Source organism: Lutjanus erythropterus, chromosome 9 (genome assembly GCF_056507025.1).
Source record: "Lutjanus erythropterus isolate fLutEry1 chromosome 9, fLutEry1.hap2, whole genome shotgun sequence".
NCBI lineage: Eukaryota > Metazoa > Chordata > Actinopteri > Lutjaniformes > Lutjanidae > Lutjanus > Lutjanus erythropterus.
This window is the reverse complement of record NC_139325.1, coordinates 39,914,058-39,937,903: the sequence shown is the minus strand read 5'-3', so window position 1 is coordinate 39,937,903 and position 23,846 is coordinate 39,914,058. Positions and strand designations below refer to the sequence as shown.

General features: G+C 40.2%; 1 protein-coding gene across 1 annotated transcript in view; it reads right to left on the bottom strand.

The window, feature by feature from the left end:
- Positions 1-23,846, bottom strand: part of agmo (alkylglycerol monooxygenase) — a 65,372-nt gene that overhangs the window by 25,679 nt on the left and 15,847 nt on the right. Inside the window, exons 4-11 of the mRNA XM_084727587.1 lie at positions 14,425-14,528; positions 13,960-14,055; positions 10,927-10,993; positions 10,580-10,645; positions 9,290-9,369; positions 8,738-8,872; positions 4,409-4,525; positions 14-96 (exon numbers count right to left, since the gene is read on the bottom strand). Coding sequence (XP_084583713.1) covers positions 14-96; positions 4,409-4,525; positions 8,738-8,872; positions 9,290-9,369; positions 10,580-10,645; positions 10,927-10,993; positions 13,960-14,055; positions 14,425-14,528 — 748 coding nt within the window. The remainder of the gene's footprint in view (positions 1-13; positions 97-4,408; positions 4,526-8,737; positions 8,873-9,289; positions 9,370-10,579; positions 10,646-10,926; positions 10,994-13,959; positions 14,056-14,424; positions 14,529-23,846) is intronic.

Sequence of the window (23,846 nt, the reverse complement as noted above, 5' to 3'; positions counted from 1 at the left end):
TCTTGCACCGTACCTCTGATCCATGATGTAGCCCAGGGCGGTGAGAGTGAGCAGAATGTAGCCGGTCATCCCCAGAATGGTTAACTGGGACAGCACCTAGGATCAACATACGTTTGCATGCCATGAGAAATGCGGTCCGGGAAAAAATACATTAGAATCTAAACCTTAAATTAATATCATGGCTGGTTAAGTTACGATCACAGGAGACCTTACTGGGAGAGCAGACATAAACCGCACGGCTGTTGGACTGTTTACTTGGCACTGCCAACCAAAACATGTCTGACCTTGAGAATAAGTGTACTGGCACATACAGTATCCTGCAGCAAACGCAATCCGCCCCTTACTTTGCACTGACATGCCTAGTTTACACACGACGCTCTAATCATCGCAGATAGGTCTTGACAGGGGACTTGACCGCAGGGGAAGAGCCTGCAGTTTGAATCCCGATAGCCCCTAAACAGAGCCAAAACAACTAACGTCTGAGCAGAAATCCCATGCAGATTCTCGCTGACCTTTTGGGACGCGCGCACAAACACACAGAGTACAGAACGTGATGTACGGTCTAATTCGTGTTCTCTAACCTACGGCCTTGGCTGAGGGCAGCAGCTGGAAGCCCGGTGTCTCCTGAGGATGCCGTGGGCTGTCAGCTTAGGTTTATATTTCTCCGACACTCAATACAGAGCCTAACGGCCAAATCTCACCGACTGCTCCCATACTGTACAGACCCAGAAGGCCATATATAGTAAACATATAAAATCAAGCCATCAACAGGATGCAATAAACCCGTATGTCTTCATGTTTATCCAATGGTCGTAATCCATAAGCCCCCATAAGAACTATATCATCTGAGCCCTCGCTTGGGAGCACAGAGGGATGATATGATTATGTTTTCAGTGAATCAAACGAGGGGGGGATTCTGGCCGCGATCCATTTATCAGAAGGAAGGAACAAGAGTCACCCCAAACTGTCAAAGCATATTAAAGCTGAATAATCACAGCATGAGAGTTGAAAGGCTACAGATACAGTTATTTTTAGTAAGCGGTGTAATGTGGGGGCATTATTTATGGTATCAAGGGTTATGCGAACTTATCTGTGCTTAATAACCCCGGGGGCTCAGCAGTCGTGACATTACGCTCGAGAGAAAATCCTCCACAAATCCCTCAGTGTCTTCAGGTGGAGTCACTTCTTTTTTAAGAAAAAAACATCTGAGCAGGGAAATGTTCTAATTTTGAAAGTGATCAAGTGTCGAACTGCAGCAATAACAGCGGAGGACAGAAATGAAAGTTAACATCTGGTGGCAGCGGGACTGATTGTGTTATTCTGTCGTCCCCTGAGACGAAGCAGATTAACTCATTATTCAGGCCATTATTGCAGCTGCTATTATGATGGTGTCCATGAAAGCTTGTTGGATGAAGTTACCACTGAGAAAATATTCCAGTGCATCAGTTGTGAAATGATACTACACTAAATGACAAAGATAAGACAAACATCCTGTACTACGAATAATTTGCACAGAATTCAAACGCATAAATATAAGAAACTAAACACAGGGATTCATTTGCAGGAAAAGATCAGACATTTTGTCGGATTAGTTTATGATCCAGTCACATATTTGTGTCGTGTGGTGCTGCTAATGGGTTGAAATGATTATGAGGACATGAAAAAAAGTAGATTTGTTGCAGTTTACATCCTGTCCTGACTCATATAATATATGCAGTAAAGACTGAAGGAATTTAATGAAAGTTAGTAACAATATTTTTTGGTTAAATGTAAGATGGATGGAAGGAGAATGCAGATAGGTTGTGTGTGTGTGTGTGTGTGTGTGTGTGTGTGTGTGTGTGTGTGTGTGTGTGTGTGTGTGTGACCAGCTTTGCTGGAAATTGTCTGCAGCTAATGTCACATACTACTGGACACATCAGCCTATTTTTTATTTTTTTTTGCACATTTATGACTTGAAGCTAAAGGACCTCTGTGATTCACAATTTCTGAAAAACCTTGAAAATCAAATATATTTAACTTATTCGACTGATAACTCCTCACTAATCTTAACTGGCCTGTAGGCGCCACGATTCATCAATAACTGATCGACTAAAACAAGGCTTACTTACTGGAAGTGCCGAGTAACTAGTTACATGTAACTAAATTACAATCTGAATGTAATAATCTTTTACAGTTAGCAGTGGTGGACAGACTACTGAAAAATCTGTACTAAAATATTACAGTCAGTAAAAGTACTGGTGTTAGAAAAGTACCTTTCTGCTTTTTCTTACTCTTAATCAATGAAAAAGCTAAAAATTAATTTACTATTTCACTTTCACTACTTTGTTTTTAGATACAATACATGTTTTTATTAATTTTTCACTTTTTTTTATTTTCTCATTTTCAATTTTTTCTTATTCAACAAATGGCTCGGCCAGACAAAACAAAGTTTAATGAGGTGCAGTTACCACCATTTCTAGACTAATGATTAAATGTTGATTTATACATTTTTAATTGGTTTAATTTTTAATTATGAACATCGTTACTCCAAAACTGTGCTGCTGCACTGTTTACTTTTTGGTTCATAGGTCGTTGTTTTTGTTGGCCTGTTTGTGACCAGACAACTTTATTTATTACAAAAATGAAGATGAAAGGTTTGGATGTTAAGTCAAATTGTACTCGGTACTCAATTCTGATTTTAAAAGTAACTAAGTACATTACATAGTGTAATGCATACTGAAGTACGAGCAAAAGCACAGACTTGAAAATATATAAATATTAAAATGTTGATTACAAAGAGGTTGAATCTGAATAATCTTTTCAGGTTGCCCGGCAGAGATCTGCACTCTACTGTGTGCATTCTTCCAGCTAGTGTATGAATTGTTGAGTTACGGCCAAAAACAGCTCACAGTGACCTGGACCTTCTGCCACCAAATTTAAATCAGTTCGTCCTTGAGTCCAAGTGGACGTTTGTGCCAAATTTTGAAGAAACGGCTCAAGGGGCTGCTGAAATATCATGTTCACAAGCCAAAAACATAATGTCCCAGCTGTCACTGAGAGGTATAATAACTGCACTTGTGTAAATGCTGACTCACTGGTGCTGACAACAAACCAATAAGAGCAATTATGTGGTCATTTTGTGCTGCTGTATAAGACAGCAACATCATACTGATGTGTCACTGCACATAATTTATCTAATTTCACTTGCTATATTATGTTAGATGTTTGGTCTTTTTGCTGCTCTGCTCCACTTTAAGTTGTAATTTACATTATAGCAGGTACTGAAATCCAATTTCTTCTATCATAAAAACATTAATAGAAAGTTGTTCTGAGATTAGATTTTATGAGTTGGTCATTTCCCCTCTCAGCCTCTAATAGCAACTGTTCAGCAAACCTATAATAAAATGTACACGCTGGCCTGCTGATGATGTAATTGAAGAGTAGCCTCACTTGTTTGAAATTACCATGTTTTTGTGGCTTCGAATTAACGCAACGCCCATAAATTGTCCGGCAGCGTATCATCAATTGTCAAGCTAAATAAGAGCCTAGCGAACATGTGGGTATAAATACATAACAGTGACATGATTTATTGTTGGGCCAGAGCGCTCACTTTGTTATTTTCCCTCCAAGTCCTGATTGCTGCATCCTGAAGGCTATTTGGGTTGGGAAATGGTTGACTCGACAATTAAGGCGTTTGTGTTCACTGCTGGACCACCAGCTGGTGTTTCATTCGCCGAGAGGGAGGGGAACCCTCGACCCTGGAGGGGTGTGTGTGTGTTTGTGTGTGCGTGTGTGTGTGTGGGGAGGGACCACAACTGAAGGAGCACCGCGGAGGTAGCCATCACAAAAAGACAGGCCATTTTATTTGGGAGTTTGAAGGGGCTGGGCGTGACAGCACTTTTTGGCTAACCAAAACTATGCCTGGGGAAAAAAGCCTTCCAAAGATAACTGCTGAGGAGACCTGGGTCGTTTTTTTCTGAAGGAGGAGGAGGAAGGGGGTCTTTTGGCTCGTCGAGTGGAAAATAATAGACAAAGGTTGTTCTAAAGGGGAATGCCGATCAGTCATTCTGTCATGATGTTAGACCGAGCTAGTCTTTTCCTGCTGGCTAAGTAGAGGACTCCGCTCCACTGTGGACCAGCCACAACAAACTGCATAATTGGGTGAAATCATGTTGGCAAACAAACACGCAGCACGCAGGTCTTAAATTAAGAGCCCTGGACCACCTTGTCATACTTTATATGAGGGATTACAGTAGCCTAAACATACTGGCAGCCAGCGTGTGACCAGAAGGTCACCAGCCTCAAATCCTACGGGGCTGAAAATAACAGCCCCTCCCTCCTTCAGTCAAGGTGCTTTTAAGCAAAGCAGTAAATGACAAATGACAAATCCTCTGTTCTGTACAGTTTTCCCCACCTGACAAATACATACCATTTTGTTTTCAAAGACATCATGGTAAATCCGCAGCACCAGCAGGAAATGTATGACCACATAAACTTGTAAATGCAGCGGCCAGCTGGGGTCATGAGGCACTTCCTTTCCGGTAACCTGCACATGGAAAATAAAACATGTTTAATTCCCGGTACCCTAATTTTTTTGTAATTGGAGTCATTTTCTGCACAGATTCTCACACCAGACAGCATTACAACGATTCTGTCAAGTTTAACCTCATGTTTATAGTAACATGTTGAGAAACTTCACAGTATAACTGTGCTGTTCTTCTACACTGACAGTGTGAATACACATACAAGTATAATGTGTTGTGTTTATTGTTTGACAACTTGAGTTCAAATACACCAACAACAACACTGCCTGTTGTAAACTGGATTAATTTATTACTATTTATTATTAAAAAAAGTGGATAATTATTCTTTCATACAAGGTATAGTGATTCTGTGATTGTTCCAAGTGGTTTGCTTGGTCTCTTTTTTGGTTTGGTCAAGTTTGCCTTCATGCTACTAACTCTTTTTTTTCTTTTTTTTAGATAATTATTAACGATAACATGACTTTTTATGTGATCCATTTTCACCTTTTTGATCGTATGCTAACAGGCTTACACAGACTCTCAATCACAGAACAAGATATTTAAGTTTCATAACTGAACGTGTCCTGTGCCAGTAAATAGGCAAGATTGAAGATCCGCTTCACAACAATTTGTAAGCTGCTTTTATTTTAAATTTCATCCTGGACATTAAATGTCATTTAAATTTTATATTTCATTCAATTTAGCTCCAAGTAACATTATTGGGAATCACTGCAATATACAATAACTGCAAATGAGATAAGATGTACCTACCTTGTCTTATCTTATGTTAGCTTATCTTAGCTTATCTTAAGTTATACATCTTAAGCTAAGCTAAGCTTAGCTGATTTTTTTATGAGTTTACTCCTGGTTGATTTGGCTTTGATTTGGAACCTGGAAATTTGGCTGCTTGATTTTAATCAGTGATTGATGACGAGAGGACATGGGGGCTTAGCTTTATAAAATATATCTGCCAAAGACTGTAGATATTTTTTTAAAGCAAATACAAAGCTAATTCATTATCAGATTACATGACACAATGGGTTCTGAGATTGCATTTTGGCCCATGTTCAGCCACTTTTGCTCTCCGCAGATGGTTTACTTGGATGCAACCAAAGCCTGCTCAAACGTCACTGGTCAGTACTCCTCGGACTACAAATGGAAACACTTCTGATAACAAAATCTGATACCAAAATCTCCACAGACATTACAGCATGCTAGAGTTTCGAAATGACACAAGCAAACGCGCCTCAAGTGGCTTCTGTCAGAAAAGCAACAGGTGTATATGCTCTCAACAGCCCACCAAAACTGAGCTGAGAGAATTCAACATGTCACACTGTTTTCTAATAAAGAGGACGAAAGATGCAGAAACTACACGTCCTCTTCTAAATGTCTGCCACTGGTTGTGGTGATTTAAATCAAGTTAAGTCCTGTACAACTTTATTCCCGCATGTGACTCTGCCACTAAAGATAAAAACTTCTGTACAAAGGCAACTGACCTTTCCCTATGTCCCTCCTCCAAACAGCAACTGTCCAATCATAGCTAAGCAACCGTAACAAGAGCTGTCAAGCTTTCCATTTCTCTACATGTTGAAGGTGTGCAGGAGGATCTGAGATCTCAAAAGCGTGAAACACAAAAGCACACGTGTGGTGAATGCATTAAACTCTGCTCTAACATAAGCTGCAAACGTTAGCATGTCTGGCTAACTAATGTTAGCTTACTAGCTGCAGTAACTTTACCTCCAGACAAACTTGTTAGATCCCACTGCATCTGCATTTGTTCTGTGGAGGTTTGAGGAGGAGGATGTGGGCTGATGAAGAATCAAAGTGGGTCGATGGTGATGCATCTCTGTCTGGCTCGCTGTCTCAGGTCTTAGCCGCGTTAGCTTAGCTTTTATTCTGGCTGTCTTCCGCGATCGCGGTCAGACTGTTCTGGTTTGGTGACCTGTCTCAAGGTCCACTTCACTAATCAAGTCCCTGCACTTCCTTTTCCCACATTAATGAGTATATTTCTATATCTATCTTGTAGATATACCTGTGGTATTTCACCATCTGAACAATGTTTGCTGAGACGTAAGCTAGCTTTAGCCTCTTTTAGCATTAACGTTATATCATGCACACAGATGTCAGATAACTTTACATTTCCACTTCCACTTCTTTCTGTTTTAAAACATGTCGGATGGAAACATTACAGTGGCAGCTGGAGATGGATTTCTCAGCCGACTCAAGGTGTTAGCATTAGCTTACATCAGCCAGCTACACTTATGAAATCTACTTTTGAGTCATTATTTTAGCCGACAAAATCCGCCGTCGTCAGCTAGAAATGAGAAGCTGCTTTTGTTTACGTCTCTAAGGATCACAAAACCTTGTGTTTCAACAACTTCCCACAGTCTCAGTATTAAATCTGCCACCTTTATCAAATGCAGCGCAAGAATGGAAAGTTTGACAGGCAGCAGTAACTAAGGAGGGCGGTGCTTAGCGAAGGGTCAGTTACACAATGCAAACATACTGAACAGCTAATGCTGCAAAAACACCACAAATAGTAGGATATAATCAAAATATCACGGATTATAACTTTATGAGACACTGAGAGGACAATAAAAACAGCATTCGGCCGGGAATTAGAAAAAGGAAACAATGGAAATGAAAAAAAACAACAGAAAACAAAACAGGGTCAGCGTGAGCGTTTGGGCCTTTAAATACGAAAGAAAAGCCATAATTTAACTCATAAAAGTCAGGCAGCAACATGTTTAAACTTCTCTGATGACCTTTCTACCTCTCGTGTGTTTATTTTCCTCGTAGCAGAAGACGCCTTTTATTTTTTTAGCCTCCTTCAGGCTGAATTTCAAAACTGGTGAAAATTAGTTTGTTTTGTTCCATCTACAAAGTCATCCAGGATTTATTGGGTGTAGCGGTTTCCCCCAAACACAGAGGAATATATGAGTCCTTCTGTAAGAATTCCCTGAGTCACTTGACCTGTTTTTGTCTGAATGTGCCTCTTTACGATAAGTAATTAGGCCTGAGGGCTTTAAGTTGGAAATGCATCTTTTTTGGGAGAAAAGTTAAAAAAAAAACTGACCAATCATAGATGCCTGTCTCTCATTCAGGGGGTTTCCCAGGATCCCAAACAACCAAACCACCACATGTGGGTTCCCCCCGCATCCCATCCCCAACCCTGTAGGTATTCCAGCACGCTGCTCTGCTTATTCTCAAAAAGCTGAAACACGTTCAACCCCGTCTCCTCCTTCGCTCCCCTCTCCTCCCCTCACCATCAGATATCAACGAGAAGCCGTCTAACATGAAGCCTTTCAAGATATTTCGGGTTAAACTCCAGCTCCGTCCGTGTTTAGAATCACCCCGCTGGGTTTAAGGGGCCAATTTAATTGTGAAGGCAAAGGGGATTTTTTTTTTTTTTTTTTTTTTTAAGTGTGAAGCATGAGGGAACTAAATATGTGACACCATCAGCGTTATTTCAAAGCAAACCGCCGGGGCATTCAACTGGAGCCTGTATTTCTTTCTGCACACACACACACATGCACATTTACACTCGACTGCATGCGGTTTTAATCCCGCAGACTGCGTTTTAAAGACGGTGAAAATGAACTTATTGTGTTCCCTCTACAAAGGCTTCGCAGCTTTTATTTGATGTGGCAGTTTCTTGTAAAAGTCGTAGAATATGTGAATCCTTCAATAAGGAATGCTCTGAGTCATTTAGCCCTGTTTTTATTTTGTGTGTGTCAAAATGATGGGTAATGAAGCCTGAGGGTTTTTTTTTTAAAAAAATGATATGCATTTGTATTACTTTAAAATGTAGTAGTCATTACACATAGCAGCATAATGACATAACAACATGGGTACAAGTCACATATGCATCATTCTGTATCTCCCAGCCTTTCCAAGGCCCCTTCCCCACCTTCATCCATCTGATAATGTCTAGAATTAATGGCTTACATGCTAGTTTTTCCTAAAAAATTAAAGGAAGAGCAATGTCAAATACTATAAAAATAAAAAAAATTACAGAGAAGTGACAAAATTGAAGCAAGAATAAGAAGAAAGTCTAAAAAAGAAACAAAAAACAAACAAACAAGAAAAACAAACAAATACAGCCTGCAGACGACATGTGTTTCTCTATTGGTAGACCAACTTAATCAAAGTATTGATTGAGTATCCTGAGGGCTTTATTGTGAAAATATGCATCCTGCAGGAATAATGAAAACAAAAGATTGTTTTTTACTAACCTTGGGATTTCCCTTGTGGTCACCTAGTCGAGATTTACCAGGTTTCCAACTTGGGCCTTTGAGGAAAGTTGACACTTTGTTGCTGATTGTCTTGTAGGTGTTGGACTTTTTCCACAAATACATATAGTAGTGTAACTGAGAGAGAGAGTGAGAGAGAGAGAGAGAGAGAGAGAGAGAGAGAGAAACATAAATCAAACATCAATACATAATCTAATGCTGCATTTAGCTGATCAATGTTAACTAAACCGCAGCTATGCTAACTAATCCTGAGTAGAAATGTTTCTGCTTTCATTGGGCAGGACATTTCTCACGCTGTGCTCCGCCAGCAGCGAGGGCAGCAAAAATAATCACAACATCCACCTCCTGGCATTTAATTTTATTGGCCTCCTTCACCTCAGCTGGGCAGCTTGTTTAGAGTAAAGTAATAATGTTTTGGTTACAAATGGCCACTCGGCCGGCAAGAGAAACATGATCTCACGCCTCATCTACTGGAGGTGTTTATACTCTGATGGATGGAGGCGAGCTGCTCCACCGATGGCTGACAGGACTCACCTGAACATGGAGGATTTCAAAGGATCTGATGGGGAACACCAGGCCGTACACCACTTTGTCTGTCTCTGGAGCAAACGTACCTGAGGAAGACATGAACAGTTTTTACATGCAAAACTAAACAACATGAAACAATACTTTAAACCTGTATTCTTTTTGAGGCAGTTGGAGCCTGTAAACAAGTTGCCCCAAAAGGGCTTTGTTTCTGGTGCACACCAGACGCTATCCTGCAGGCACAAGGTAGTTTCACACGCTCATGAGAACGTCTCTCAGGTACCTTAATATAATTTGGCATTGATTAAGAGTTAACTGGATAACATGACATGAAATAGTGATGCTTGAACCGCAATCACAACCTCAGGCAGTGAGTTAATCCACAGATCAGGTGGGCCAGGTCATAAGAATTAAAATTCCAATTGATTGTTTGGGTTTGGGTGCTGTGTGTGCATCATGTGTAAACGCACACGCAGCATATCTGTCTCTCTGGGGAGACGCTTCATCCTATTTCACCCATCTGCTGTTAATCATAATGTTAATTTTTTGACCCAGCCAGAGCAATACGCAGATTCATGCCAATACCAAACTGTATAGTTGCTACCTGCAAGAGAAACTTCCTTGTGTGCACATCACCTGAGTAAATCTGGCTCTTTTGCTGGTCAGGACATACATGTTTGAGATGAATACTCCAAAGAGAAAACCTCAAGGAGTAAAATATAAGAAAGTTAGGATTACAGTGTCTGGGATCAACTTTTTAAAAACCATCTGCAGCTGCAGAGATGAAAAAAAAAACATCCCAAGGGATTTCTGGGTAATGTAGACCTCAAAATTTTATCAGTTACCTCTCAATGACGTTCAGTGCAAAAATTGCTGAATCGAGTATAAAAGCTACTGGCAAACCTACAGTTTATAGAGTCACTGTTTCCTTTCATTTCGTTGTTATAATATAATATAACCACAACTTTTGGTTTCCATTCAATGACAAGTAATGACAGGGCAGACATCACAGACACAAACACCAAGAGCAGTGAACTAGTAATGTCTTTGAATACTGAGGACTGAGACATGTGACCATCAGCAGTTTGTATTGATCCTACACCTCCTATCACACAGTATCAATGTTAACAGTATCGATACTTTTGGTATTGATCTTGCCATCATCAATGCACTGATCTCCTGCTATGTAGACAACACTGTGATATGCTGGTACTCACAGTTACAAATAGTAGCTGTAGGTAGTTAGCCGTAACTAAATGGTGGCACTGAAAATACAAATATCTGATCAAGTTTGCTTACCGAATAATCGATCCCATATGATCAGAATTCCTCCGTAGTTCTTGTCAATGCAGTAGAGGTTCCTCCCTGTTGAGATAATGTTTTCTGAGTTGAAATTATTTAACTTCTGAACCCTGGCTGCTCTTTTCATTTAGTTATTTCAGCATTTTCTCATTCTTGAGTCAATGCATCAGCCTGCACAAAAATAACCTGTCCATACCAAATTGAACATAACCATAATCAGACATGATCAATCATCAGTGTTTCAGCCTTTATTGCATTTCATGTTGCTCTTCCTGGGCATGTTGATGCACCATCTCAGGCATGGCAACAAAAAAATCCCTGAAAATAAATAAAGTTTATCTCACCGTGATGAACTCTGTGATGTTTTGGGGTGTTGAAGACCCACTCCAGAGGCCCAAGGTCCCTGATGAGCTGGGATAAAATAATAAAATACAATAGATTGTCATAAATAAATATCGTCACAATCTGATTTTTAGATTATGAGATGTCTTGCATTCAAAATTGACATTTTAGTCTGATGTTGGTGCGAGATGAGAAGTCATCTGTCCAAAACAGAAAGGTTTCATCCTCTGGGAAGCATAACTGTGTTATTAAATACCATGGCAATATTTTGATATTTTTTATTTGTATGGACATTATTTCTGGGTATGGTATAGCTGTTTTTAGACAAAAATATCGGACGAGGGAAAATTATGACCTCAACGTCTGGGAATCATGAATGCATGTAAAAAAAATTCATGCCAATCCACTACATCTAAAGCAAATGTAGAGATATTTCACAGGATATGTGGAAACTGTGACCTGCTGGTGGCCAAAAAGGAAAAGTCAGGAGCTCAACAAAGTGAGTGGGTGGGAACCATGAATGTCTGCACAAAGTTCCATCTTAATACATCCAGTAGTCCAGTTGAGATATTTTAGGCTAAACTAAAAGTAGTGGACGGACCAACAGGCTAAGAAATGCCCATCACAGTTTCCTAGAGTCCAAGATGATGTTTTCAAACAGCTTTATTTGTATGATCAACAGTCTTTAACTAAAGAATGACCATGGATAACTGTTTGAAGGATGCATTAGGAGACACTTGACCCGTGGTTTTAGTTATATTACTTTAGTTAAAGGGATAGTTCACCCAAAAATGAAAATTCAGTCATTATCTACTCACCCTCATGCCGATTGAAGGTTTAGTTTCTTAGTCCACAAAACACTGCTGGAGTCTCACAGGAAAGCAGTGTCATGCGACGCATACCCAGCTCAGAGATGGAAGAGATACTGCAACACTGTTTTCCTGTGAAACTCCAGCAGTGTTTTGTGGACTAAAAACCAAAACCTGACTGTCAATCGGCATGAGGGTGAGTAGAAAATGACCGAATTTTCATTTTTGGGTGAACTATCCCTTTAAAGTCCAGATAAAACAGCATTCTCGGAGAATCTAACATTTGTATTGTGATATATTTCCCAGGAAAACTTATTGTTTTCCTGATTATAGAGCCTAAATGAGAAGAACAGTATTTATGGACTGGTAGCAAAACAACTAGTGTGAATGATGGAAAAGTGCCAGGAGCAGAGATGTTAACGGTAATGTTTAAAGCCAATTACACACACACACACACGGAAAAGCATACAGTGAATGCATCATGAGTACATTTTGTGCATAAAACTACCAGCCATGAACCGTTTTCTCTTCTTAGATGTCAAACAGATGCACCAGTGAGTCATTAAAGATTACAGAGGTCACAGAGCATATTTCACACAGTTCATGTTTCTCTTTTGGCTGCAACTCCCAGATATTTTGATGTTTCGCATCAATACGACGGACCCCTCAGTCTGGAGAAAAGTGCACGGCTGGACAGAATTTCTCAGTGATTCATTATTTCCATGTAATGGCTGCGTCTGGCAGCCGAGCGTGAGAGTTTCATCTTGAATGAAAAGGGTCTCCACCACTTCAGTCCGGCTCTGAGGCTCGAGTGCTGCAGCGAATGGCGTGCCAATAAATTACATGACATCAAAAAAAGCCCATAAAGGAGGCATAAATTACATCCCTTCAGAAAATTGTGACTATTACGACTGTTTTCACTAATAGTGCACTAAAAGATGGAAGGCGTTCCAAATCCATTCATTCCCTCTCAAGATTGTTGGGATTGTAAAAGTGATACTCCCAGTCACTTTAAAGGCAGAGAGAGTGGTCATGCTTCTGTTTGGAATATTTCATAAAATCTCATTATTTTTTATTGAACACAGGTTCCACTGCAGCACTGAGTCTACAAAGGCTCGGCTTAGCAGACGGATTAGTATTGGCACAGGCAGAAAGATAACTTTACAGACTTTTTTGCAGTTGTATTACCTTTTTAACTGCACACAGGAACAGTGAATGGAACCGTCGATTCATACACAGCTACATGTGCTACATGTTGACTGATTATACAAAGTATTTACACATTTAATCATTGTAATTTATGATACACAGTACATAGCATCCACATTCTCTACCTGCATAAAACCTGCTTAAAAAAATCTGCTTAAATTGAGCAGCTTTTCATTAGAAACACTAGAAAATGCCAACAACAAATTACTAGAGCCAAAAAGCAAATATATTGAAAAATAAAAATAAAATTCTCACACTTGAGAAGCTATAACTGGTCATTTTTTGCCAACAAAATCCCAGATGCATAAATAATTAATAATTATTAGTTATTAGAGCACCTGATGCAAACAATATGGGGACTGTACATTTTAGAAAAGTACTTCATAATTATTTATGCTTTGTTTTTCTCATGAAAGTAATGAAAATGCATTGTCAAGCAGTTTCAAGGTGGTTTTCAAATCCTGAAAGCACCACATTAAAAGTCAAATGTTTTCAAGGATTTCCAGGACCGATACGAACCCTGTTAATGATCAGATTCTCGTCAAATATTTTTTGCAGTTCAACCAATCAATTGGTTATCTAGTTTTCTTTCAGCAGTATGCAATTATGTTTCTTGGTTGCGTCCCTAAGTTTGGGTTTTCTCTCTGGACCCACAGAGACGTCATGTCACTGGGACAGCAGGTAAAATGTAGCATAACTGTTCCTCCACACCTTACTTCCTCTACACGGTCAAATTCAATCAAAACCACAGCGCTCTTAATATGAAAGAGAGTAACATATCATGTTACTGCAAAAATCCATTTTAAACAGTTTTAAAGTTTGTTCACAGATTCTTATTTAGGCTACGGCATCTCATTGCTACACCAAAATCAATGTTGTTAAACCTTTACTCTCCCTGCTCCGTCCAACATCGTCCTTAACCTTGTTTTAGAATCTACGTCATGATGCAGTTTCAGTGTTTTCCGTGACAAAAGTCTGTCTGATTATTGAATCTGTAACCTGTGTTCAAATATTTACCTCTGTGTGGATCCAGAACTGGTACAGAAGGTTTAACTGTATGTGGACGGCGAAGATCGCAGGGGGCGCGACCAGAGCCAGGGGCAGGTAGAAAATCTGAGGAGAGGACGGAAATTAATACAGTGCACATCTGACAAATCTCCTGTGATATGTTCACACCATGGTTGAAAAAAACTAATGCTACACCCTTGTGTAGACGTTTATGCATATATGTTTTTATTTTTTTTAAGCTTTTACTCTATTCAATTCTTAATTAACTAATTATCTTCATATATGTTGCATTTTGTGTGTATTATGAATGAACTGCAACCCTATATATGTTTTATAATGAAAATAAATCAGCTTGAATCCTTTCTGTGTCAATATAGGACACACTGAGGAATTTATAGCTTCAACTGACTACATTTACCATCAGCATCCTCATGACAGTAGATATATGTTGACAATAAGAATGAATAATCTTACCCATGATGTGAACTGCTGGGTGAGGGACTGTCTGAGGGCCGTGGTGAGGTTGTAGTACTCTGAACTGTGGTGAACCTGGTGAGCAGCCCAGAGGATGGACACCTCTGGAAGACATTACACACACACACACACACACACACACACACACACACACACACACACACACACACACACACACACACAGCAAGAGAGAGAGAGAGAGAGAGAGAGAGAGAGAGAGAGAGAGAGAGAGAGAGAGAGAGAGAGAGAGAGACACATACATCAAACATGAAGCAGGAGTCAGAGTCTAGATCTTACACGAGGTTATCACTTCACTCACCTGCTCATTAATGTGTTACAGAGCATACATGTCACTGCTTTCATGAGATTCATGCACGGGCCTTGAACCCTCACACACATTCAGCTGCCTTTATACGTGATTTATCTAAAAAAAATCAACTCTGCTGCGTCCCCCAGATGAGTAACTAGACACTGTCATCCCCAGGAGGAGTCATTTCAGCCCAGTTCCTGGCCAAGCCGTGATGAAAAGCTGAGGCCTGAGTGTAGCTGGTCATTGGGGGGGCTGTTTCAGGCTGTTATGACGGTGGGGGTATTCGGCTGCAGCTGGTTAGCTTCCAACCTGACGTCCCAGTGCTCCAGTTTACATTCCTCTGCTGTGTTGTGATACTTGCTACATTAATATCTGTGTTACACTTCATTTTTACATCCAAAGGGAACATGCTTGTTAAGTTTCACTGGATCTCCGGGCCGTTTTCCGGACCACCCCGTCTGGTCTGTGCTTTTTGGCACCTCCCGTCCACTCAGGCTTCTGCAGCCGTACAAGAGAGAACAGTAACCTTCAAATATTGCAGAACCACAAAGCCCCATGTAGACTATGTATAGTAATGTATTCGTTATAATAAAAGCAGCCCAAGTTATTAAACGAGGTTTAAGTTTTTTTGTGGCAGCCTTCATGTGTGATTAAGGGAACAATTATCAAACAATTAAACTTGAGTAAAGAAAGAAAAGATATTAAGGATGAATGAATGCGGTCACATTTGTGTGGTTAAGAAGCTAAAATATCAGGGTTAGAATCACACAATACATTATGAATGTGTGTGTCCCTGCACATACACACAATCTTAATTTTAGCTTGATGACGATGCAATTTTTAGCTCATCTAAAGACCATCTGTAGTTTGACAATTAGCTTATTTACCCAGTGCAAGGTCAAGATGATACCACTCTCATTTCGGCTGAGTAAATTTGAAACTACAGCTCAGCTAGTCTGAGTAAACACATTACATTTTGTTTGCTCAGTCAGTAAGATAAGATATACTTTATTGTGCCTGAGGGGAAATTTGACTTAAGCAATAAGCTACTAACAGCTGCAATTCCAGTCATAATATGATAAAAACAGTAGAGTACAGTTGTACACCAGGATCCAATGATTAATACATACAACTGCACGGGGTTATATGTTTCCTGGCCGGGTCCATAAGTTTGGGTTTTATACAAAAGATGAGAAACACTGCTGCAAATCATTTACACAAAACGTGTCGGACAGCAGAGTCCAGATCCACGAGTCTCCAGACCCACAGAGACGTCATGTCACTGAGACAGCAGGTAAAACGTAGCATCACTGTTCCTCCACACCTCACTTCCTCTACACGGTCAAATTCAATCAAAACCACAGCGCTCTTAATATGAAAGAGAGTAACATATCATGTTGCTGCAAAAATGCATTTTAAACCATTTTAAAGTTTGTGCTCAGATTCTCATTTCGGTTACAGTATCTCATTTACACCACTGTAATGTCCCCTTCTCTCTATCTCTATCTGGATTTAGAAAAACTCAGGACTTTATCTCCCAACTTATAGTACCCTACAAATATAGCATTAATAGACAGGGGTGGAAGCAACTAATTACAAGTGTTGTATTTATGCAATCAGGTGGTAATTATCATTTTGCATATTTGACCTTTCCTTGAAATTAACTGCAAATTTAACATGTTACTTGGTAATTACCACCCATTACATGAAAACGGTACTTGCTAATTATCACATTTGTGGGTAATCTGGGTGTAATGTTTAAGAAATTTCAAATATATGACCTGGTAATCACCACCTATTTATCATGAAATTATGGGACCAAAGTGACTACAACTCTGAGTAGTTTTTGAGACGAGTACTTTGTACTTTTATTTTTCTAACACCAGCTTTTCTCAGCAGATTTTCAGTATTCTTCTCACTGTTAATGGAATCAAAATGTAAAGATTCAAACATTTAATCATATCGTATTGCACCGTAAACAGGGCTGAATCATATTATACCAAATCGTTAGCTACTTAAAAATTTCTAAGATGCATCGTATCGTTGAACATGTTTCGAGACACATAACAAATTGGTCTCAGCCAGTGAGAAGCACACCCCTACCAAGTATGCACACTCAAACACACACGCACAGAAAATATGAACTTTGCCTAGTGTGGGATTTCTCCATTCTATTTTGAGAAAATCATTCAAAAGCCACATCTCAAACTCCTCCTCTCTCACTGTTTAATAAACTTGTGAATAGTATCAAGGCGAGCAGTCGTGAACCCCAGCGGGTCCAGTGGGCGCACCTGAACAAACACACTGCTGAGAACCGAAGGTGTGTGCGGTGCGAGCAGAGGAGCACCGCGATCTCGACTCCAATCAGAGAAACTGAGGTGGAATTCCTCAAGCGTTTGAGGTCAAGCGTTTGGGGAAACCCTGAGGAGCTACGAGAGAGAACTACTGCTCCTGAGCAATACTCCACACCTCGCTTATTTAACAGGGTTATTGCTGGATTTCAGCAGGTGTGAATGAATAAATGTCACAGGGAATGTTTTTGGAAGTGTCACGTACAGTGTTAAATGGCGTATTTTGGAATGAGTCGAAATGGAAGCAACAGGGTTAGATTTTATTTCAAACTTTATTTGCCCTCTCAACGTAACTGACAGACAGTCGAAGCACGAGTGTGGGAGGAGGGCGGAGAGAAAAAAGAAAAGAAAAAAGACTGACTGCATCCACAGCAGTCAAGCGAAAAATTATGACGTTTCTTCCTCTCTGAACCGTGGGGGATTCAGAGATGAACTGTCCTGCTAAGAGACATATTGAGAGGATAATCCAGCCTTTGTTTAATTCCAGCAGCCTGAGTCTTGTGCTTTTTTTCTTCTCGCTGGAATCGCGCTTGGCAGGGTCCAGGACTAAGGGCGGCTAAGATTGATGCTCGTTGTCATTGATAGGAAGTAGGAACCGCTAGGCTTCACTGCAAGCCCATGTCCTCATCTCTCGGACTCGGCGGGACACTGCATAGTTTGGCAGGGCCTATTCAGGAGGGAAGCCCCGTTAATGGTGAGAACCAATGCCACAGAGTCCACGTTCCCAGCAAGAGCAGAGAAACGCTGAGGACGGCACTTCCATCTGGCCTCCAGCGAGCCTCAGCTCACGCTTTCTCAGGAATAACAAGGATGAGTGCACGCTAATCAGGTGATAGAGTTATTACACTTTATATGAGACTGTTCTCACAATAAATGACGGCATCGGTCGTTTATTCAAATCCCTAAAACACTGTTTGTGTTTACTTAATAAGAACCTCTAGCGGCCGTGTGAATTATGACTATAGAGTAGTGTAATGCAACGTTACAGCACCACAAAACCAGATCATAAAGCAGTTATATGACTCATTTTTAATACATTTTTAACAGTTTGTGAAGGCACTGACAATCAGTTTTAGATAACAAAAAAACTGTTTTATTGTTTACTTAGGAGGCAGTATTGCTTATACCAGGTTAGGTGGTTTAACTGTTAACAGGAAGTGTGTATGTCAGTGTGCATATTAAACTGTGGGTATCTATAGCAACCATACTTGCTACTGTACTGTTACAAGCTAACAGCTGAGCTAACTCTCAATGGTAAAACAGACCTTACTGTGGGTTTTTAATACCTTCTCATATACCTCCAGTGCAGCGGTATAATTATTCTTGTAGATGGTTTTGGTTTTATCTGCCAGGTTTCCTCCCGCACTCCGATACAACAGAATAAATGGAATTTACTTCCTTTGCACTGCTCCCCAGCCTGACAAGTTTCACTTTACTCCTTCAGCCTGACATTGTGTTTGTGCTGGCTGATTTCTTCTTGGGAAGGAGAGGTATTCTGTTTTGTTCTGCTGGAACCAATCAGTATGAAGAAGTGGCATTTCTGTTCCACCAATGTAATTTCCATTCAAACAGAAGCTGCCGTAACAGGTTGCTATGTTGCTAATTATACAAAAAATCAGATTTTATTGGGTTTTTTTTTTCATTATTACTGTAATTTAAGAGCAGCTGACTTACTATAACCTGTGCAGCTTGGTCTATTTTTTTGCTGACTTTCTCCCTCCACAAGCTAACATTAGATGCTGAAGCTGCGATGCTTGTGTGTTTTTCATACCAGGATGTAGTCACACAATCAACAGGTCTCGCTCATGCTTTCCCTTCCCGACTGATAAAAAGGCCCAGGAGATGAGAGATGTAGCTCACTGAGCCGTTTCACACAAAACTAAACGACGTGTCATTAGTGGCACAATTCAAACAGGATCAAAAAATTATTTGTCTTTGTTACGTTCATATTTTTTTCAGAAGTCCCATGGGGCAAACTGGAAAGTAAGTGACTTCACATATTTATATTCTGCTCCCCTCCATCTCAAAACCAGGACAAATAAACCAAAAATAGCTGCATGGGCAGTTATCACTAGGACAAATAAGAGTAATTTGTTTGAATGGACCCCTAAAAGTTTCCTGTGGTAAGTGTAGTGTAAGCGTACTATATGGTGCTCTATAGCTCACTGTATATTATCATGTCTGTCTCCTGCAACTCTGTGCAACTAAAATAAGTGTTACTGTACCAGTGTTCAACACGGGATTCACCCGGCTACAAGAGGTCCAGCAGCAGGGTGATGTAATTCTACGATTTCAGACTGTACTGTTGAATTATATCATGACACATAATCAAGACCTATAAGTCATAATCAGTCATGTTACGTGACTGAGTTAGACTTTAACAGAGTCTGTTTACGTCCACCTCAACCCTGTCAGGAGCAGTGCTTACATAACCAAAGTCATATAAACGCAAGGCCCAAAGTCCTGTTGAGCTCCATAAATTCAGCTCCGGCATAGGCCTGCAGTAAGTGCCAATAATTATCAAACTGTACCTTGATAATGCTGCTATAAAAAGAAAGTATGACTGATGGAAAAGAAAAATAATCTGCAAAGAAGGAGGTCATAATCGACTCTCTTTAACCAAAAAAAAAAAAGTATGAAATGCCTTTACAGTTACATCAATCAGCTGCCTGATCATCACCCTCAGCGACAAACTCCTGGCATCAACAAACGACGTCCTTCATGTGCAGCCCTCTGAGTGGTGGGCTGCCCTGTCAATCACAGGGGTAATGGCCTGTGAACAGCCCTCCAGTGTTTGGATTGGAGGGCTCTTGGATGGGGTGCCAACCCAAACAGCGAGCGCCGGACTCTGCGGGCCAGTCGGCCAACTCCCTCATGCCGCTGCCATACTTCATGCTGTCCACACAGCTCAGTCACACACACTAAACTAAACACACTAACCATGGTCAGGCCCACTTACAGCTCTCACAAACTGGGTGTAAAAACTATGTATAGAAAGTGAAGGGTGAGGTAATGTATAAACTTTTACTTTAATTGATCATGTTCCCAATTCTGTTCATTCTAACGTAATGAAATCCACAAAGGATTTGAATTATTTGCTCTCTTTTATGTCATGAAATAATCATGATAGATTTTATGTTCGATGCTAGAATCCAGGATTTATGGAGGATTTAAAATATTTAACTCAATCAAATGAAAAACCAAAGAGCAACTAATTAGCTTTTCGTAATTAACAACTGAATTAATTGTTTTGCCATGTAACATGAATTATTCATGCAACATTAAATGGGGAGTATGTAGGATTTAGTGGCATCTAACAGTGAGATTGTAAACTGCAACCAACTGAATACCACTTGCCTTGCAAAAAATGTTTTTGGTTTGTCCATTTTAGGCTACTGTAGAAACATGGAGGTGCAACATGGCCGACTCCATGGAAGAGAACCGACACCATCTGTAGATCTAACTGTCTCATTCTACGATAACTTTGATTTTTCTTATTTTCAGACGATTATACACAAATACGCAAATAGATCTCTCTAAATTTCTCACATCGGACCTTTAAAATCAAACCACAGCACAGAAAACAAAGAGGTGTTTCAGTGTTGTCCACTAGGGGGCAGCTTAAACTTCTCAATATGAAATGCAAAGCACTCTTATTCATTTTCCTGGAGGAGGTGCAGGGGAGCTATTTTGTTCCTGAGAAAGGAGACACATTGTCTATGCCACATATAACAGGTTGTACTGTATTTCATGTTACTTCTTTGCTTGATTAGTTTTTACAGTATTAGGTTTTTTAAAACCTCACTAGGAGATGGTTTGGAATTTTTCAGATAAAATAAGACTGAATTAAATATCAAGAAATAAAAACCACTGTCAGTTGCAGCCACAAAGTGATATATTTTACCACTCCACAGGCAGTTACATTAGAATATGTACAGTAAGAAAACAACCAGGTTGTTAGCATGGGCAGCATGTCTCAGCTGAAGAGACAAAACAAGATACACAAACTGCACAAAACTCACAAGAAAATCGAGGAAATATATGTCATAGTCACCACAGATCTCACCAGTTACATTAATGATGCACAAAAAAATCATCATGTCATCAGTATCGGCTAATAAAGGCTTTAAAATTAAATACTGGCCATTTATTTTTGCAGAAATGTTCATTTCCTGCACCTTAACTGGTGAAATAAGACACATGACATATTGTTATCTGCCTGAAATGAATAAATCCTGCTGACGACTTATAATGCACACGTGACGCAATTATGTCTGCAGTGGTTTTTTGAAGTGTCTGAAACTTTTCAACATTTTGAAAAGTATTGTATTTTATGCGTCTGCCAGTGTGCCATCACCACAAGAACAGGCATAATAATAAGTTAATTCCACTACATAAGAGACTTATTTATATGCATAAATCAGTTTCAGCATCAGAAACTGGCTAAAATGAAGACAAAATATTGGCATATCGGACATCATCAAAAATCCAGTATCATTCATACGTAGTTAACATTACTTAATAAAACATGTTAAGAACTATGAACACCCAGGTTGTGAAAAAACTGTATTAAAAGTAATCCACATGTGAGACATTACCACTCATATTCACCGCTCATATTCACACTTCATCCCTCCAATCAGTGGAGGTTTTTCTCTGGCCGCATCAGCAGTGTAAATGTCCTCGTCCATCAACACTGTTGACAGAGGGAAGTCTGTCCGTGCAGTGAGAGGAGCACATGAGGGCAGCAGACAGCTGGACTGTGGCCTCTGCTGAGCTCAGCGACCCACTCAACGATCATAACACACTCTTCTTTTCTACACTGTGTTTAAATGCTGCACATACAGGCCCTGTGGACATCATCCCTTTGTGATGTCCACGTCCAATCGCGCCAGTCTGTTTCTCTCTTTCTTTCATCGCGCACACAGCGGACAGAGAGTGAGACCACAGTGACCTATAGATCACTGTTGATGTTATCTCTGCCTCCCATGAGGCCTTTCACTTGGTCTCTTCTGCTGCTGTGTGCGAGACCTCCACATCCTGACCAAACCACACCGACAGAACCTGCAAACCAAGAGGGGGCCCGGATTCTTTTGTCGGCCCCGCAACCTGCACCAGGCCAGGAACTCGCCGTCACGGTGAAGATTTATGAAGCCCAAGGGCAGGTTACTCCCCCCTCCTGCCCCCACCGCCTCCACCCTGCCACACAGCCAGGAGGAGCTCCTCTTTTAACAATAACATCCACATCGGCCACGTCTCCTCGGGGACGGAGGACAGCGGAGGAGAGTGGACGAGTGCTGAGCACATCTGTTTGTCTTAACAACTGCTGCTGTCTGCAAGGCCGAAGGAGTGGGAGGAGTGTGGATATACCAGCAAACAGATATAGAGGATGTAGTAAGGTGCTGGCAGAGAAAAAAAACATTGAAAGGGGGCTGCTCATACCAGACACCTGAGGGAGCTGAAGGTCGTCTCAACAGAGAAAACTGCTGAATACATGAACCTGATTAACAATATTTCTGTTGATTTATGTTCCTTCTATTCCAATTTTTGGAGTGAGGCGTTTTTAAAGGCAGTTTTCATATATCTTTCTATGTTTTCACACACTTTTATAATGCCTGAAACAAAAAGACAAACAGAGAAAAACGTAAGTACAAACAGAATGCAATGATCTGCAAATCCTTTTGACTAATCAATTGAAAACAGTACAAAGATAAGATATTAAATGTTCAAACTGATGAACTTAATTGTTTTTTGTATATATATATATGTTTTATAAAAAACAATTGTATTAAAGGGGCATCCTCACAAGCATGATGAGGTGTACCTGCTTATTTCATTCAGATAACGCAAAGACACATTCTGCATGTGTAACAGTGTGGCTTCATAGTGAAACAGTTCAGGCAGACGTGTCTTCCATTGAAAATGTGTCGTGCATTATGACGCACGAAATGCAGAGGAAAATAATACAACAGGTTGAAAAGGATTTGCAAATCATTGCTTTTTTGGACTTGGGGTTATAAGAGCTACAGTAATACTGTAAAAGAAGGGGAAAAGGAGCATAGACGAGATACTTCATATTCTCATGAATATCAGTCAAGGATCTGCTGAATCTCAAGAGATCGTACTCCAAGTCTGTTTGTAAAAGAGGACAGGTGAACAGGCAGATGTAACTACAGAGTTTACTCAATTCCGTCAGCACCACAGGTAACACAGGAAACAATCAGGATTTGCAGGCAAGAGGGTAATAACAAGAGAGACACAGCACGGCAAGCAGAGACAGACACTGCAGCAGAGTCGGAGACACTGAAGACAGGAGGAGATTTTGTGGTTTTAAGTTGTTTTCTTGCAGCGCCTGACAAATGTGCACCATATACAATTAAAGGCACCTACACACTGTGTGATAGCAATTTTAGGCTTTAAGATAGGTCTCATAACTTCTTGATCAGTTTCAGATTATTTGAAACAGTAAAACAAAAAGCATATTCTGATACAGACATGTCATTAACTGGTCAAACAGGTTTTAAGGCTGGCATTTCCACCTCTTCTCCACCTGGTATTGAAAGAGGATCTGTATTCTAACACTTTATCCTCCTTGCCTTTGCCTTTACACCTGGTATTTTACAAGTGTTCTCATTATCATCTCTGAGATTGGACATCTTTCCTCGCCCCCAAAGAAAGTTGTTCTGTAGATATTCTCGGCTATTTTTAATGGTATTTCAGAGCTTGACTTTTCCTGAAAACAAATAAAAAATGTTAATGAC